General features: G+C 40.8%; 1 protein-coding gene across 1 annotated transcript; it reads left to right on the top strand.

The window, feature by feature from the left end:
* Nucleotides 1-8,024: 8,024 nt before the first annotated feature.
* Nucleotides 8,025-9,303, top strand: LOC139359989 (late cornified envelope 7A). The gene has a single exon (XM_071085220.1). It carries the CDS (start codon nt 8,204-8,206, stop codon nt 8,489-8,491), a length of 288 nt encoding a protein of 95 aa, XP_070941321.1. The 5' UTR covers nt 8,025-8,203; the 3' UTR covers nt 8,492-9,303.
* Nucleotides 9,304-17,371: the final 8,068 nt, after the last annotated feature.

The following is a 17,371-nucleotide window of genomic DNA, read 5'->3' as shown; positions in this document are numbered from 1 at the left end:
GTGACAAGCCTAAAGTTTACAACCAGTAAGTGACGAAACCTAGATTTGAAGTTAGGCGATCTGGCTACTGACACTAAACACTGAGCTGCTATGCCGTGCTCCCAGAATTGTTATGCTGTGCTCCTAGAAGTGTAGCGCTGGATGGGCATGCTCTCCTCTTACTACCTTGCATCCCCTCTCCTCCATTCACCCCCAGTCGTAAACACTGGGTTGGAACTTAATCAACCCTACATTTAGTCTTGATTCTGACACTATTTTAACTTTGTGGATTAAGTAAGGTGACTTCTGTGAACCTCCAACTCTTGTTTGTAAAGTGAAGGCCTATAACCAAACCCAATGAAATATTTTATTTGTAATTAACTAAATCATTCAATGAAGCCCTAGTAAGTACCAACTATATGTGAAGAACTGCTTTATTTAGGTATGGTAGTCATTACCTCTTTACAATATGATCTTATGCAATTATTGGAGAAAAATTTCTAACAAAGATAACAATGTGGAAAGAAATGGACTGCCTTGTGAGGTAATGAGTTTTCCAACTAAAAGCATTTTCATTTAGGCCAGGAAGCTCACCTTTAGGCATGTGGGAGAGGAGATACAAGCTCCTGGTGGAAAACCACACTACATTCTTGTTAAGGCCTCTGCAAGGCTAAATAAATTTGTGAGTTTCCTATACTTCCTGCATCTTTCAATTTCCTAGGAAGATTCCTAGAGGAGCTCAGAGGAAGGTGGTAGGAGACTGTGGAAATGTTGTCGCCAGAATGTTTCATGGGCTGGCGATAGTTCTATGGTTCTACCAGAACATGCCAGAACAGTGGCTACCAAACTAGGTAGAATCACCTGGGAAATATTTAACCAATGTAAGTCCTTAAGACCCCCTCCTTGGAGATTATGATTCAGTAGGTCTTAGTTAGAGACCAGGTGTCTGCTGCTGCTTCTTCTTCTTTTTTTTTTTTTTTTTTTTTTGACACAGTCCCGCTCTGTCACCAGGGAGCTGGAGTGCAGTGGCACTATCTCAGCTCACTTCAATCTCCACCTCCCGAGTTCAAGCCATTCTCCTGCCTCAGCCTCCTGAGTAGCTAGGATTACAGGCATGCACCATCACACCCAGCTAATTTTTGTATTTTTAGTAGAGACAGGGTTTTACCATGTTGGCCAGGATGGTTTCAATCTCCCGATCCTGTGATTTGCCTGCCTCGGCCAACCAAAGTGTTGGGATTAAAGGTGTGAGACACCACGCCTGGCTGGGATCCGCATTTTAAAAGTACTTCCAAGATGGCTCATGTTCACAGCCAGGTTTGAAATTCTTGATCTATAACAGCACTGAGAGTCCAGGACAGCTTCCTTGCTTTGTGCAGTTCTTTGCTGGACTTGCCTTATTGCTCTGAAACCTTAGAGACTGTATGATATGCACTTGCTCTTAACTGTCCAGTATTCAGTTTTTCTAGGTACAATAATAACAAACTCTCAAGACTGTTAAGAGGAGAAAATAAAGCAGTGAAATGCAACACATGAAGGAATGTGGGGGGCTTCCCTTGCGTGACCACCATCACTAAAAGAATGAATGGTTTAGAACTACAGGCTCACAGAGTGATGGAACAGGGGGTCTTGGTGTCACAGGTGAAGGTGCGGTCTCCAGAAAGACTGAGCAACTGCCTAATGCTTCTTAATGGGTCCCCCCATGTCCTTAGGAGTTTTATAGTAGCTTTCCTAGGTAAAACCACTACTGAAAACAGGCTTTGAGGTGAAGGGTGGTGATAAGGATTCACCTTCCCTACCTTTCTCTTAAGATGTGTTAATTGCAGGATGAAAGATACAGTCCAGCAGGTTTATCTTCTTTAGGCACAGTGGAGAAAATGGTGGAGAGATCAATGGCATGGGGTTGTGATGAGCCAGAGATATTACCAGGACGGCTGTTTCCAAGAATAGGACAGTAGAGCCAGAGATCTGTTCTGCTCACCTTAGTTGGTAGAATCCATCTTTAACATCAGCAAAAAGACATGAAGTTTCATCTTTCTGACAGGAGTCAGAAAGCTCTGTCATTGTAGGCAGTGGAGTCTCCTTTCTTGGAAGATTCAGAAATATATTCTTGGGATCTTAGAAATATATTCTTATTTATAAATATATTATTGGGTCTGGAGGAAAATGATAGGCAAGATGATCACTCTTTTTCCCTTCCTATTTTAGGATAGACAGGCATCACTTGATGGTGACGTGTGTAAATACAGGCTCCTGATAAGATGTTTTAGCTATTGCTCCATTCATCGAAGTCAACCAAGAAGCCAGGGTGGGGCCCAGGACCCAAAGAGGGCATCGTTCCATGTGTTACCTAGGAGAAAGATTGGCGAAGCTATCAGAGACGATAAATCAAGGAGTCACCCAGGCTCTAATATGGTCTAGAGCAACCACAAGCACAGAGATCTCATAATCACCTTAGTGATCAAGAGGAAAACAGTAACACTCATTTTACAAATGAAGAGCCTGAGGCCCAGAAGAGGCAAGTGGCCTACGGCTGGTCAGAGTCAGGACTAGGCCTGTGCTCCAGGGATGACCTGCTGCTTCTTTCCAAGGAAGTTGTCTACAGCTGGAGATATTAGGGAAACGAGGGGTCAGAGCACTGGTACCAGATATTGGTGTGCATCCCCCAATCCTAAAGGAATAGAGCTCAGCATCTGGAGAATAACTGGGACTGTAATAATAATGCTTATAGTTGTAACTGCAGCTTATGGAATATCAACTAATTGCTGGGCACTGTGTTGGTTTCTTTTCTCACAGTAATTCTTTTAACCACCATATTACCCATGATGGGCCTACCTCTCTAGTTCACACTATACTGATAGGATGGAGTGACTCTTTTGAGGCCACCTAATAGAAGTGATGAGAATATGTTATGCTGAATAGTTATTGTCCCTTTCTTCTACCCACTAATTCAGATGGGCACAGAACCGTGAGGCGGGTCATTGATATGGGTCATGACTATTCCCTGTGCTCCAAAAGAAACACAAGCAGCTTTGGTCCCTCAGTGGCCCTGGTATGAATTCCATTATCCTTGGAAGGACCATAAATCCTCTCCCAGTGCTGTTTGCCAGTCAGATCCACATATGCTCCCTGCCCACGGAGATTCTGGCCCATAGGAGGATTATTCAAAGGGTTGATTGCTCAGGCAGAAGGATAATCCTTGTTTTCCCTTCTCTCATCACTTGGGAATTAGCTTGATAAGAATCTCATGCATGCCAATGCTAGCTTGGCTAGCACCTCACCCTTTTATTAAGGGGCACACCCAAGCCAGATGGGAATCCTTAACATTCTTGAATCCTCAGGCAGGCAGGATGGTGAGGAGGTGCATGGGCAGATGAGAGTGGAGTCCAGGAATGCACCAGCTGTGTCCAGGTGACCTAGGCCAAGCAAAGACCTTCCAGTCATCTTCCAACAATTCCCCTTTTCTAGAAGCTGTTAACAAAGCTTCTCACCCAAATCCATCTCTGATCCTCATTAAACCGTCAAGCTGGTCATTCACCACAGGCTTCAGCTTTGTAGATAACCAAATCAAAACAACTAAGACCACCTTATTCTGGTCATCTTTTTAAAATGTAAATCTGACCATACTTCTCCCTTGTTTACATGGTCAGAGATGTCCATTTGTCTCTGGTCAAACTTTTAAAAGCAGAATCACCCTGTTTTCACACTAAATCATATGTATACCTCCAATATATAAAGAAGGTAAAGATATAACTACTCTGATTGTAGCAGGGGGTAGGTACAAGTCCCCCACGGTTGTCTGCTCAGGGTCTCCTTCCCAGGCAGCCCAAATAGTCAAGGATTAATGGTATTTTTAAGTGGAGCTCAAATTTCTGGAACCCTCATATTGATGAGACAGGAATTAAAATTTATTCTCAACCTCTTATCCATCAAACATGTTAATTGCATTATCACATTACAATAGCTCTATGAGTTTCTTATTGTTAATCTCATTTTATAGATTTTTTTAATGAAGCTCAAAAAATGTTAAATAACATATCCACAGCTCAAATGCCAATGCCCTGATTCTGAGACCCATATTCTCCCAGATTGTATGCCATGTAAAGACATGAAGCTGATGCAATAGTCTATGGTGGAGGCATGGAGGGAGGGCTAGGGAGTGCACATAGGCAGAGAAGCTCATGTTGTCTGGAGGCTCTCAAAAGAGATGATGGTCGAGCATCCTTGGCAACAGCATTTTAGGAAATATAATTTGGAAGCCATAAATGTATGCTAAAATCACACAATGCATCAAGTAAAGCTTTTAATGTTTTTGGCCTGTCCTTCCTTTGTGTCCAGCAAGCATCCCACCTCTGGTTCTTATATACCCAATATTATGGCCACTATCTGTTTCCAGAACAAACCAAGCTCATCTACATCTCTGTGCCTTTGTCAATTCTTCTTCCGTTTACTTAGAATGCCAGTTTCCCCTTCACACCCTGATTAACTCCCACTCATCTTCCAAATGTAATCTCTTCCAAGAGATGCACTCCCAGACAGTACAAGTTTCTGCCTTTGTGCACTCTCCAACCCTCCCTCCATGCCTCCACCATTGCCTACTGCATTGGCTTCCTGTCTTTACACAGCATAGAAGCTGGAATAGTATGTGACCCAGAATCAGGGCATTAGCACTTGAGACATGGGTAAGTTATACAATGTTTTCTGAGCCTCTGTTTTTGTTTTTGTTTCTGTTTTTTATTTGTTTTGAGACAGAGTCTCACTCTGTTGCCTAAGCTAGAGCGCAGTGGAGCGACCTTGGCTCACTGCATCCTCTGCCTCCCAGGTTCAGGTAATTTTCCTGCCTCAGCCTCCCAAGTAGCTGGGATTACAGGTGCCTGTCACTATGTCCAGCTAATTTTTGTATGTTTAATAGAGACAGAGTTTCGCCATGTTGGCCAGGTTGTCTCGAACTCCTGACCTCAGGTGATCTGCCTGCCTCAGCCTCCCAAAGTGCTGGGACTACAGGCGTGAGCCAAGAGCCTCACTTTTTCTGTAAAATGGGATTAACAATAAGACACCCATAGAACTATTATACCATGATAATTCAAATAACATATTTAATGAATGATAGGTTGAGAATAAATGTTAATTCCCTTTCTTTCTCTCATATCATCTCACTTGTATCATTCTCTAAGAAAATATCTTAATTTTCTTTGAATTCACAAAACTCTGCACATATCAGGCACTCAACAAATGAATTAATATCTTTAAAGTAGCATTTGAAAGGTTACTACAAAAAAGGAGTTTCTGTGGACATAAATAATTCTTCATTATTGAACCAGAAGGTCATTGATGGGTATTAGACCAACACAATAAAATGGTGTTTTCCAACCTTTTTAAATATACTTGTAATACTTTTTGTCAGGAATATCGCAGGGAAAGAGCATCATTTTGCCTATCTCTACAGATCTGGGCTTCAGTGGCTCAGAAGAAGAGCCAGAAGAGGCACAACCAGGAGATAATCACACATATACACTATACTCTGCTTTGGCACATCAAGACAAGATGATAAGTAAGTCATTTCCTCTGAGAAGTGGGAGAAACTCAATAGACTATATGGAGTTCCTCCCTCATAATGTGACTTACTTTCAACTATCTCACATGTTGGCATAGTCAACATTCCAGCCATCATCTCCACCCTCTTCATTAGGTTCAGTGCCACTTCCAATCCCCAATAAAATATATTCAGGGACAAGATCTGACCTGTGCTGAGTGTAAGCTCTGTGGAGGTCTGAGGCTCATAAATAAAAATACCTACTTGAAGATATACCTAAGCTCATCTGGTTCAGCCTCTCCTGAAACCCAGAAAGAGCAGCAGAGCAAGGACCAGAGCACTGACTCACAGTGCAAAGCTCTGGCTGCTGACTCCATCCCCGGAGGAGCCTCCCACACTTGCCCCACAGGCCTGCCACTGACCTGGCCTCCCACGCTGCTCTCTCTCAAGGAGTGAAAGGAGGGGAGACCTTTGCCTCAACCACAGATCACCCATTAATTCATTAAACAAATATTTTTGAGCACTTATATTTTGTCGGATTCTGTGTAGGTGCTGAGGATAAAGAGTGAACCCATGAACATTGAGATTGAACACATTCTATCCAGGATGACAGATATTGAAAAACAAATACAAGCAAGTGTTACCAGGAACACAAGGTGCTGCCGGAGCATTTCATAGGAAAACCAATACAATTGAAGTTGAAGATGCAAGGATCCAGAGCAAAGGGGTAGGGATAGGTGTTGGAAAAGACAATGGGCCACTCCTCCCCTGTAACACAGGAAGTCATGAAGGATGGCTGCAGATGTAAGTGGGCTTGAAGACTTAGGAGGAGGAAGCAGAAGTACTTTATGTTTGACAGCAGCTCTTTGATCCATGTGGTAGAGGCAGTACCATCTATCTAGAGGCAGTAGTGAAGGTTTGGAAGGTTCAAGGGAGGAGAAAAGGCATGATATATGTGCATGGTGAATACAGGGAGGTATATGGGGATCATCAAGCCATGTTTTGGACCAGCTAAGGTGGATGATGATGATTTTATGATGGTGTCATCCTGCCAAAATGCCTATTTTTGTTTTTACTTTTATAGCAACTAGGCACAGCAGGGAGAATTCAGCCAGGGATAAGGCTTTGCCAGTCAAATGCAGTGACAAGCCAAATGTGTAACAAAAGAAAGTTTATTATATTGGCAAAAGAGTTGTTGAAACAAGGAACTAAGAAAAGTGAACTGGGTGGGGAGTGGCATGAAAAAAGGAGAGAGCTTATGAGCAGGGAAGAGACTAGATCCTAGTGGATGTACCCCAGCAAATCCAAAAGAAGGGGCTGCTGTGAAATGGGGGCCTGAATTCATGATCCTAGAGAGTTAGAAGATATGGTTTCTAGTTCAGACTCTGCACAACTTTGAGGTCTCCTTTGCCCCCTCTGGCCATATGTTCCTGGCCTATGTAGAGTGGAAGTATCCTAAATCCCCTTGCGTCTGGGACTTCCTATGATGCCACATTGTTGATCAATATTTTAGGCACCTTGGTATCTGAATCAAATACACTGAGCCCTCAGTAGTGGCCCATGTGTGCTTAGATTATTGGTTCCAATCTTATTGACAAAACCTGCAGAAACCCCGATCAGTGCCTGCGTTGAGCTAACATCTGTGACTTTAGATGCCCAGTCATGCTTTGGATTCCTCCAGAAACCCTAATTTCAATTCCCAAGCTATGTCATTATACATACCCTTCTAAGTCATGATCTTCTAATCTTTATGGAAACACTGTGAGGGTTTATGAAGGGGAAGGACGCTCTGGGGGATCTGGTAATGACACAGGGTGACAAAGTGACAGAATGACAGAGCCACTGGAATGTGGGAAGTTGACATCACAACCCCCTGGTTGGGAAACAGTTTTCACATCATCTGTGGCTCATTCCCTTGAGTTGAATGCAGTGTGTGTATAAAAGGCTTCCACTCACAGTGTATCTATCCTCAGTCCCATCGTTTGCCCAAGGTTAAGAGGACAAGGTGAGTGTTTTTACTGATCTGATGGCAGTTTGGGGGTGACTAGGACTGCTACACCTCCTTTGGGAAAAGCCATTCGAGGTTGGAGAGAATGGAAATTGATAATTCCAGGAAGTCGAGGCTCATGGCAATCTCAAGGTGGTTCAGAAGCAGAAAACCTGGAAGGAGTGAAGTTAACCAAAGACTGGGGCAGTGCAGACTTGGGAGTGGTAAAAGGAGCTAGTTTGTAGGATAAGAGACAGCCATACAGGGCTGAAGAGTAGGGCTAAAGGCACAGCTCGTGATGCAAGAAAGAAAAAAAGGGAGATTATGATGAGAGGTAACGTAACCACAGACTCAGGTTAAAAATACGGTTTTTAGAATGCATAAATTAGAGGACAGGATGATAAGTAAGTGAAGATTTTGAGGACTACCTAGTACCCTCAGCTACTGCCTTTGAAGTCAGGAGTCTAGAGAATCAAGCCAGGCACAAGAGAAGGTGTTACAAGACTCTAACTTACTCAATGCTGAATCTCTCCTATGTCAGGAAAGCAGGGCTGCTCTGCTATTATGATGTGGCTTCTGGAGCCACATATTCAACTGTAGAATTTCAGGCTCTGTAGAAAAATGTTGATACAAACAAGGTTTACATTAATTAGACTTTTGAAATGTTTGCATTGTTTTTTTAGAGTAACTGGACTTTCTCCAAGATGTCCTATCAGAAACACCAGCAGAAGTGGCAGCTCCCTGCCAAGTGCCTCCCCAAATATCCATCCAAGTGGGCCCCTCAGGCTCCTGCTTCATGTCCACCTCCATGCCCCCCTCCAGCTCCCTCCTACTGTGTTCCCAGTTGCTGTATTTCTGGTTTTGGAGGCCACTGCTCTTTAGTTTCACTACGGTTTCCACGATTCTACTTGCGTCAGCCCCAGCATTCTGACTGCTGTGAGCACGAGTCTTCTAGATGTTCCACTTGCCATGGCTCTGGAGACTGCAGCTGACCTGTGACCTTTGAGGAATCAAAAAACCACAGCCAAGGACAAGGCCTGAGTTGATATCTTCCCTCACTCTTACCCTCCTCCTTCCTTCTCCGCCTGAACTCAGCTGCCTAGCTCCATAAGTGATGGGTTCCCTCTTTTGCTGAGAACATCAGGCCTTTTGGCCTTGGCTCTGTTACTAGATCAAGGAGACCTGCAGGCAAAAGAAAAATCTGCTTTTTGAAGCCTGATCAGTGTGCTAAAATAAAGCTTATCTTTCCTGGTGCCCTATATGTTTGTCAATACTCCATCCTCAGCTCTGAAAAACTCACATTAATCTGGATTATTTAAGCAGACTCCCACAAGGTGCAAGCCATGTGGAAATTCCCACTAAGGTAGACTTAGAGTTTGAGCTATTTGAGAAGGCTGTGAAAAGCAGAGATTCAGAAAGGTAGAGTAGAGGGAGTTTCCAAAATGTAAGCAGCCCTGTTCCATGGCTGCTGAGGCAGGTGCCACCAACACAGAGTTTTCTTTCTGATTATTGAGGACATTTTGCTGTCCAGAGCCTTCTTATTTGGGAGAATCTGATGCTCAGGAAGGAGATGGTACAACAGTGCTTGTACCTCTCGGATCTCAGTTTCAGAAGCCATGAGAAATACTCTGCTTGAGCATTTTCACACGACTGAGTCCCTCGCTCCATGTCTTCACACAGAAGCCAGGATGAGGAGGGAATTTGTACGTGGCCCAGTCAGCACAATGCCCAGGAGACTTCTGGCCTTGGTGTTGCTATCTACCCTTTTCAGGTTTTTCCCTCGTCTATGCAACAAGCCAAATGGCATAGGTGTAGGGCCTACCCTTAAAGCAATGTCCTTTCTGACCCAACAGCGGGCTTGGGTCACAAGCCACAGCAATGCTTCTGTACATCCTCCAGGGCTATGGGTCTTAGCCACAATCTTGAGACACACGATGCCTATCAGGTCAGGGGGAGACAAAGAAATAGGGTTATGGTCAGTAACCCAAAAACTGCACATATCCACAGCTTACGACAACTAAACCATGGGTATGCTGTCAAAACATCTGATTTCAGGCAGAGGAGTGTCACACACTTGAAAGCCACTCAATAAGTATGTCCTGGCAGAAAAGGGACTGTTCCTGGCTGTCTCTTGTCCCAAAATCAATTACTAAAGGTCATGGCTGGCCCAGGGCACCCAGGGCACTGGGGATTCTGAAGACAAGAATGAAGGCAGACTTCACCACCGTCCTTGACATCCCAATGCTCAGTCCAAGGAGGAGGACTTCCAGATCAGTGTTTTCCAGTCAGTGACAAAAGGAACAGGAGGGTCCCAGAGAGGTTCTTCAGGGGTTCTTGAGATTTCTATTTGTGTGTATATGTCTGTGTTTATGTGTGTTGACAACTTGGAGAACATTCAGAATGCCTGCTCAAAAATGTTAAATAACAGGTGACAATGATAGCACCTGGGAGATCACCCAGCTCTCCATGTTTATCTGGGCTGTTAGTCTAACTAGTTAACTATTAGTTAATCTAAATAGTAGATTGCAGAGTAAAAATTGTGTAACATCTTTGTGTATATTTTTAACTTTTTAATCATAGTTACTGATTTAAGGGGAAATGTTATTTTTATCCATATTATAGCCTCATCTTTAAAATAATATCTTCCATCACACACTCATTCCTTCCAAGGGAGAACAAGTGAGTTGTCTGAGAGGTGAAATGGCGAGAGTTCTGCCTTCCTTTGTCTCTACTTTTCTACTGTGCTCACTTTGGTTGCTGGAAGGATGTCTCTCTGTGGGCCAAGTTCTATCCCAATGCAGGCCCCAAGGTTTAGACTTTGAAATAAATATTATGAAGTTCTTTTTGGCAGTGGTACAAGTTACATTTGCCAAAGCTATGATTTATAAACTCTCTGTCTTAAACCATTCTCTTTCTCAATTGTTTAAGAGTTTGGAAAGGAAAGACATATGATTAATTAACCCTCTCAAAAAATCCCAATATTACAAAGAGTGTCACTGTATACAGAATCCACCCCACTGTTTATACATCTAGTTATGTAAAATTTTATTCACACGAAATTGTATTACAGCTCATTGCATTAAATACAATACCAGATAAGTCCAGGTATGTCAATGTTTCATGATAAATTATTCTAACAGCTGGTGAATAAGTCTTATGCCATATATAAAAAATATCATGCTAAAGTAATCTTAGCATCTAGCATAAATTTTCTTACCTGTCTTCATATATTTTATGTTTATAAATGCTTATTTTAGATAAAGGTAAAATAATGACTTCTTATACTAGAAATTTTTCACTGATAAAACAGATAACATTTTAAAAGAATAATTACTATTGTACCCAATAGAATGTGCAGGCTTAAACTGAAATACATTATGCATTACTAGTAGTAAGTGTCTTCAACTAGCAATAACTGTATTGATTACAGTATAGAAAATCAATGTCATGTGCCCTTTATTTGACTCTGTCCTGAAATAACACAGTGTAATTATGTATTTTATCACCAGAGTGTGCCTTTATAATATTTAAGACTAGGTTATATTGCTGATATGTTTTATGCAGTAAAATTTCACGAGGAAGTTTTATACCAATTATTTCTTGACAATTAAAAATATCATTTTGCTATAAAGCATAACACATTGAGTTGATAAACAGTTAAATGTTAATTTTGAAATTATAGTAAAAAATCTGGTAATGAAAACACATTTATATTATATCTAAAGTGGGTTTCACATTGTGCATTAGAGAAAAACATATATAGTCATGTGCTACCTAATGACATTTTGGTCAATTATAGGCCACACATATGAGAGTGGTCCCATAAGATGATAACGTAGCTGAAAAAGTCCTACCCCCTAGTGACATGGTAATATCGTAGTGCAAGGCATTACTCATGTGTTTGTGGTGATGCTGGTGAAAAAAAAGCTATCTGGCTGTCAGTTGCATAAAGGTATAGCACATATAATTATGCATAGCACATAATTCTTGATAATGATAATAAATGACTCTGTTGCTGTTTTTTATGTATTCACTGGATTTTTATCATTATTTTAGAGTATACTCCCCTACTTACATAAAAAAGCTAACTGTAAGACAGCCTTAGGCAGGTTTTTCAGGAGGTATCTGAAGAAGGAAAGCATTGTTGTCACAGATGACAGCTCCATGCATGTTATTGTCCGTGAAGACCTTCTATTGTCCCTGAAGACAAGATGTGGAAGTAAAATACAGTGATACTGATGATCCTGACCTGTGTAGGACTAGGCTGATGTGTGTGCTTGAGTCTTAGTAGTTAACAAAGAAGTTTAAATTTTTAACTAGGAAGAAAACCTTATAGAATAAGGATATAAGAAAGACAATATTTTTGTACAGTTGTACAATATGTGTTTTAACTCCTATTACAAAAGAGTCAAAAAGTTTAAAAAATAAAAAGTTTATAAAGTTAAAAAGTTACGGTAAATGAAGATTAATTTATCATTGAAGAAATAGAATTTTTATAAATTTAGCATCCCCTAACTGTATAGTGTTTTTAAAGTCTACAGTATTGTAATATCCTTGGCTGTCACATTCACCCACTACTCACTCACTAACTCAAATAGAGCAACCTCTAGTCCTGCAAGCTCCATTCATGGTAAGTGCCCTATACAAGTGTACCATTTGTACCTTTCATACTGTATTTTCCTGTAAATATATTGGTGTATATATAAACTATATATGTACTGTGTATATGTAATTTTAAATACACTATATGTATTCACTGTATATATATAATTATATATACCATATATATACTATATATACTGTAGATATATTTTTACTGTACCTTTTGTATGCTTAGATACAAAAATATTTACCATTGTGTTACTACTGCCTACATTCACTATTCAGTATAGTAACATGCTGTACAGGCTTATAGCCTATGAACAATAAGCCAGACCATACAGCCTAGGTGTGTAGTAGACTAGACCATCTAGGTTTGTGGAACTATGCTCTATGATGTTCACGCAAGAAATCACCTAAAGATACATTTCTCAAAATGTATCCCTGTCCTTAAGTAACACATGACTCTACTACTAGAAAAAAAGCCTGTTAAAAATGACATGGTATTGATACTGTAAAAAGGATGTTAGATGAGCAGCTGATTTAGAAGTACAGTTAGGAGCATTTGCTGATAAAGAACTTCAGAAAGACTGCAGCATGATAACAACCTCACTTCATGAATTATTCTAAGGTTGAGATCATGAGATATTTATAATAAAACTGAACAGGAGTATGCCTGTTGAGAATATTTCCATTTTGCTTATTTTGGTATAATATGTGCAAGCAAGTCAATGGAAAGCTGACTGACACCTGAGCAATGGAAGAAAACTTTAAATATTGAGATCAGCTTTTTAGCATATTATTGAATGAATCAGCACAATGGAATGTTTATACTGACATTGCAAAAAGCAAAGACAAGAAAAATTGTAGAAATTACGTTTTATATAGACATTATTGCTAATATGTGCTTAAGTAATTGTGTGTTGCATGAAAAATAAATGAATTTAAGAAGCTGCAAATATAGTGCAAAATGATGTCTAACAAAACTATTCATAAAAATTGGCTTTAAATTTCCAGATTTTCAGTGTTATTTGTATGAAATGAGAAGACATGGGATAAGTCCTGGTCACTAGAAATAAGGGACAACCTCCTGGCAAAGATATTTCAAATGAGATAAGAAATAACCATTTTTTTGTTGATAAACATCATTATGTTGATAAATACCACATAAACCTATTGTAGTTACAACAGCTGGAAATGTTTGCTGATTTGTTTAATAAACTGAAAAAGTTTGTCATGTGCAGTATTGCAAGGTCAATATATTTAAAGCAGCAGATAAAGTGTAAACAATCAAATGAAAACTGACTCAACACAGAAAATAAATTCAGCTTTTTGAAACACTTAATCACTATTAATTCTTTAAACAATTGTTTATCAAGCGCTTTTTATGTGCTAGGCATTGATCCGAGAGCAGAGGATATGGCTATAAACAAAAACAGTTCCTACTCTCATGCAGTTTACAGTTTCATGGAGGCAGCAGATAATAACTACACAATGGCTAAATATGTAATGTATTACCTGGTACTAAACAGTATGGAAAAGAAATAAATGAAGTCTGGGGGAACAGACAGTGTGGGTGCAGGCCTGCCATTTTATACAGGGTGGTTAGGGAAGGCTTGTGTGATAAAGCAATCTTTTGTAGGAAGTAAAGAAGCAAATCACCGCCCGGGCGCGGTGGCTCACTCCTGTAATCTCAGCACTTTGGGAGGCCGAGGCGGGTGGATCACGAACTCAGGAGATCGAGACCATCCTGGCTAACACAGTGAAACCCCGTTTCTACTAAAAATACAAAAAATTAGCCGGGCGTGGTGGCGGGCGCGGTGGCGGGTGCCTGTAGTCCCAGCTACTCAGGAGGCTGAGGCAGGAGAATGGCGTGAACCCGGGAGAAGGAATTTGCCGTGAGCCGAGATCGTGCCACTGCACTCCAGCCTGGGCGACAGAGCGAGACTCCGTCTCAAAAAAAAAAAAAAAAAAAAAAGGCAAATCACATGGATATTTGGAGAAAGCACTGTTAGGCAGAGAGCACCAGGAGCACCAAACTCAGTCAGGATTTTGCAAGCTGCTTGGGAGGCACAGCAAAATGGTCAGTGTGCCTGGAAGGAGGGAGTGACTGCCTGGATTACAAAGATAACTTGGATTCAATATATGAGGATCTTATGGGATTTGAATTTTTACTATGGATGACATGGGTATGCATTGGAGGGTTTGGAGCAGAGGTATGCCACTACTTAAGCTATGGGTTTTTCACTTTTATTACTTTTAATTGACACATAATAATTGTACCTATGTATGAGGTGCAGTGTAATAATTTAATACATGTACACAATGTGTAATGATCAAATCAGGGTAATTAGCATATCCATCACCTCAAACATGTATCATTTCCTTGTGTTGGGAACATTCAAAATCCTCTTTTAGCTATTGAAAATATACAGGAAATTATGAATTATAGTCATCCTATAGTGCTAGGACACGGGAATTTATTCCTCTTATCGAGGCCTGCTTTGCATCTGTTAACCTACCTTTGGCTACCTCCCCTTCTGCTTTGTTGAGGAAAGACTAGAATTTAAGTGCAGACCAGGGTAACCACATAGGAGGCCACCACAATAGTCAAGGCAAGAGCTAATGGTGGCTGGGACCAGGGAATTAGTGGTGGAAGAAATTTTCAGATTCTAGATACATTTCGAAGACAGGATATATGTGTCTATAAGAAAAAAAGGGCTCAAGGATTGCTTTCATCTGGGCAATGGGAAGGATACAGTTGCATTTTAAGAGATGAAGATTTTAGGAGTAATGAGTGTTTTTTGAGGCAAGAGGGAAGTTTTGTTTTACATGTGAAATACCTATTTCCTACCCAAGTAGGAACTTTGAGAGACAAACTTGGATACTTAAGTCTGGAGAGAGAAGTTTGAGAATTATCAGCATATGTTTGAGACAGGATGATATCACCTAGAGAGGAAATACAGATAGAGAAGAGAGGACATACAATGACTGAGCCCTGGGTCACTCCAATATCTGGAAATCAAAGATATGAGAAGTAACCATCAAAGAAAGTTGGGGGGTAGTGATTAGTGAGGAAGGAGGCCATCTGTCTTGCAGTACTCTCTTCACTTGACTGCTTTGCCCCTATTCTGGCGTGGATAGATGGCCTCCTTCCTCACTGATCACTACATGATTATGCCAGTCGTGTGCTGCTGGTGGTGTCAATCACATCCATTATATCTGGCAACAAGCAGATCATCAGTGACCTTGACAAGAGCATTTTGGGCAAACTGGTGTGACAAAAGCTTGGCTGACGAGGTTTAAAGCAGGATTGGAGACAAGGAGTACCAATAATTTAAAAAAAAAATAACTTTTGAGGAATGTCATGCTTTAAAAATATAGATAATTGAGTGTTGACTTGAAGTGGTTGTGAGATCTAGGGAGAGAGAAGAGAGAGAGACAGAGACTGATTTTTTTTTTAAGATGAGCATTATACGTATTTTTTAGATGGAAAATATAATGTTTTATGTGCTGATGAAACAATCCAGTATAGAGAGAAAAGACAATTATGAGGGATGAAGAAGGGAGAATTGCTGATATGATACGCTTGCATAGATGAGAGGGATGGAATCCAGGTCACCAATGGAGGGTTGTCCCCAGATAGGAGCACGTGCGGGTCACACATGTTAGTAAGAGAAACCACAGTAGAAAAGTAGATGAGTAGACAAGACTATATGGATGTTCTCTTATAATTACTTCTATTTTCTCAGTAACATAATGAGTATGCTCATCATTGAAAGGGACAAAAGAGACAGAAATGTTGGAAATTCGAGGAGAGAGACAGAAGGGCAAGAGAGACATGGATTATGCAAGTGCATGATCTTAATGATAGTTCATGGAGCTTATATGGATAAGAAGAGAAATGAAGACATGAAGAAGATATTGGCCAGAGAAAACATTACGATATCAATGAATTGTAGTTCCCAGCATATTGAAAAACTTCTCAGAGTGGGATACCAGGGAAAGTAAGTTGGAAATACAGGAGGTTAGGTTTGGGAAAAGGATTATTTGAAACTCATTTTACAGAAGGGTTGTAGTTGTTAATAATGACTGGTCTAGGCTGGTATGACATGGGAGTAGATGAATGTTAGGATGAAAGACAAACCTGTTAGAGGTGCACAGTTCAAAGAATTATGAAGTAAATTATTACAGGAATCATTTTTGTGGATATTAAAATCACCAAAGACCATGACAGAAAGTCTTGGATAGAGCAATAGTGAGCAGAGCATCAGATACTTACCTGGGGATTTGCAATGAAGAGGAGCAGTGGTTGGTGTAACGAATGCCTAGCCCATTCCTTGGCCCAGTGAGTACAAAGGCCTGGGTAAGAAGAAAATAGTCAGACCGTGAGAGGACTATGCAGAACCCAGTTTTCACTTACAGCAAGAAGGTGGAGGTGGCTTTGTGAGAAGAGTTGGTTGATACAGTGCATTTTTTCGATGTACAGCCTTGAGTCTTGAGAGCCTGTGGAGGGTTTGAGGTGCTGGCGAAGGATGGAAGATGGAGTCCCACCGGGAACTGTGCAGACCTCTGGGGAAGGGAGGAATGCTGGTGATGGCAGGCAATTTGGGAGTCCTGAGCTTCTGCTGTGACTGAGACAAACAGGCAGAAGGTATGACCAGATAGTGCTGAGTGTCATCAAGGCAGAATGAGGGAGCAGGCTGTGAGTGCTGAGGAGGATCCAGGAGGGTGAGCAGAGTCCTGTCCACTCCCACCCCCACTCCCATTCCTCACCACCTCCATTCCTACTGGCTGTGGCTGGATTGCTTTTAAAAGGTTGCAGTCAAGGGCTGAGGAATCCTAAAATGTTAAGAATAGCATCAAGGATTGTCTCACATTATAGATGTGCAAGTAATACATTACATAGCCTTATATAATGTCATATGTCTCATCAAGTCATAGCATATCAAATATTTCTCTATTCAACACTTATATTATCTGTCATAGTTGTTTTTTTAAAATTCTTTTGTCATTAAACACTTTTCAGTCAAGGAATGTGAACAGTTCTTAGACATTGCTGCTGATTGCCTCCAAATCCTTTATAACTATTTTTTTCAAATATTGAGGTTAATCTAATAGAAAAATATGCTGAAATTGTAAAGTAAGCTGTTGAAAACCAAAATAAAGCAAGAAACAAATCCTGACAACTGTCTAATAGCGGTTGCTATGACTGGTGCTCCCCGGGTTGTGGAGTGCACAATCCGGACAGCTCCAAGCAGAGGCCCTAAGGA

This window comes from Macaca nemestrina, chromosome 1, assembly GCF_043159975.1.
Source record: "Macaca nemestrina isolate mMacNem1 chromosome 1, mMacNem.hap1, whole genome shotgun sequence".
Taxonomy (NCBI): domain Eukaryota; kingdom Metazoa; phylum Chordata; class Mammalia; order Primates; family Cercopithecidae; genus Macaca; species Macaca nemestrina.
Note: the sequence above shows the minus strand (reverse complement) of the source record. Positions and strands in the feature narration are given on the sequence as shown.

Coding starts and splice junctions, on each gene's coding strand:
- LOC139359989 (XM_071085220.1), top strand. CDS start 8,204: ATGTCCTATCAGAAACACCAGCAGAAGTGGCAGCTCCCTGCCAAGTGC.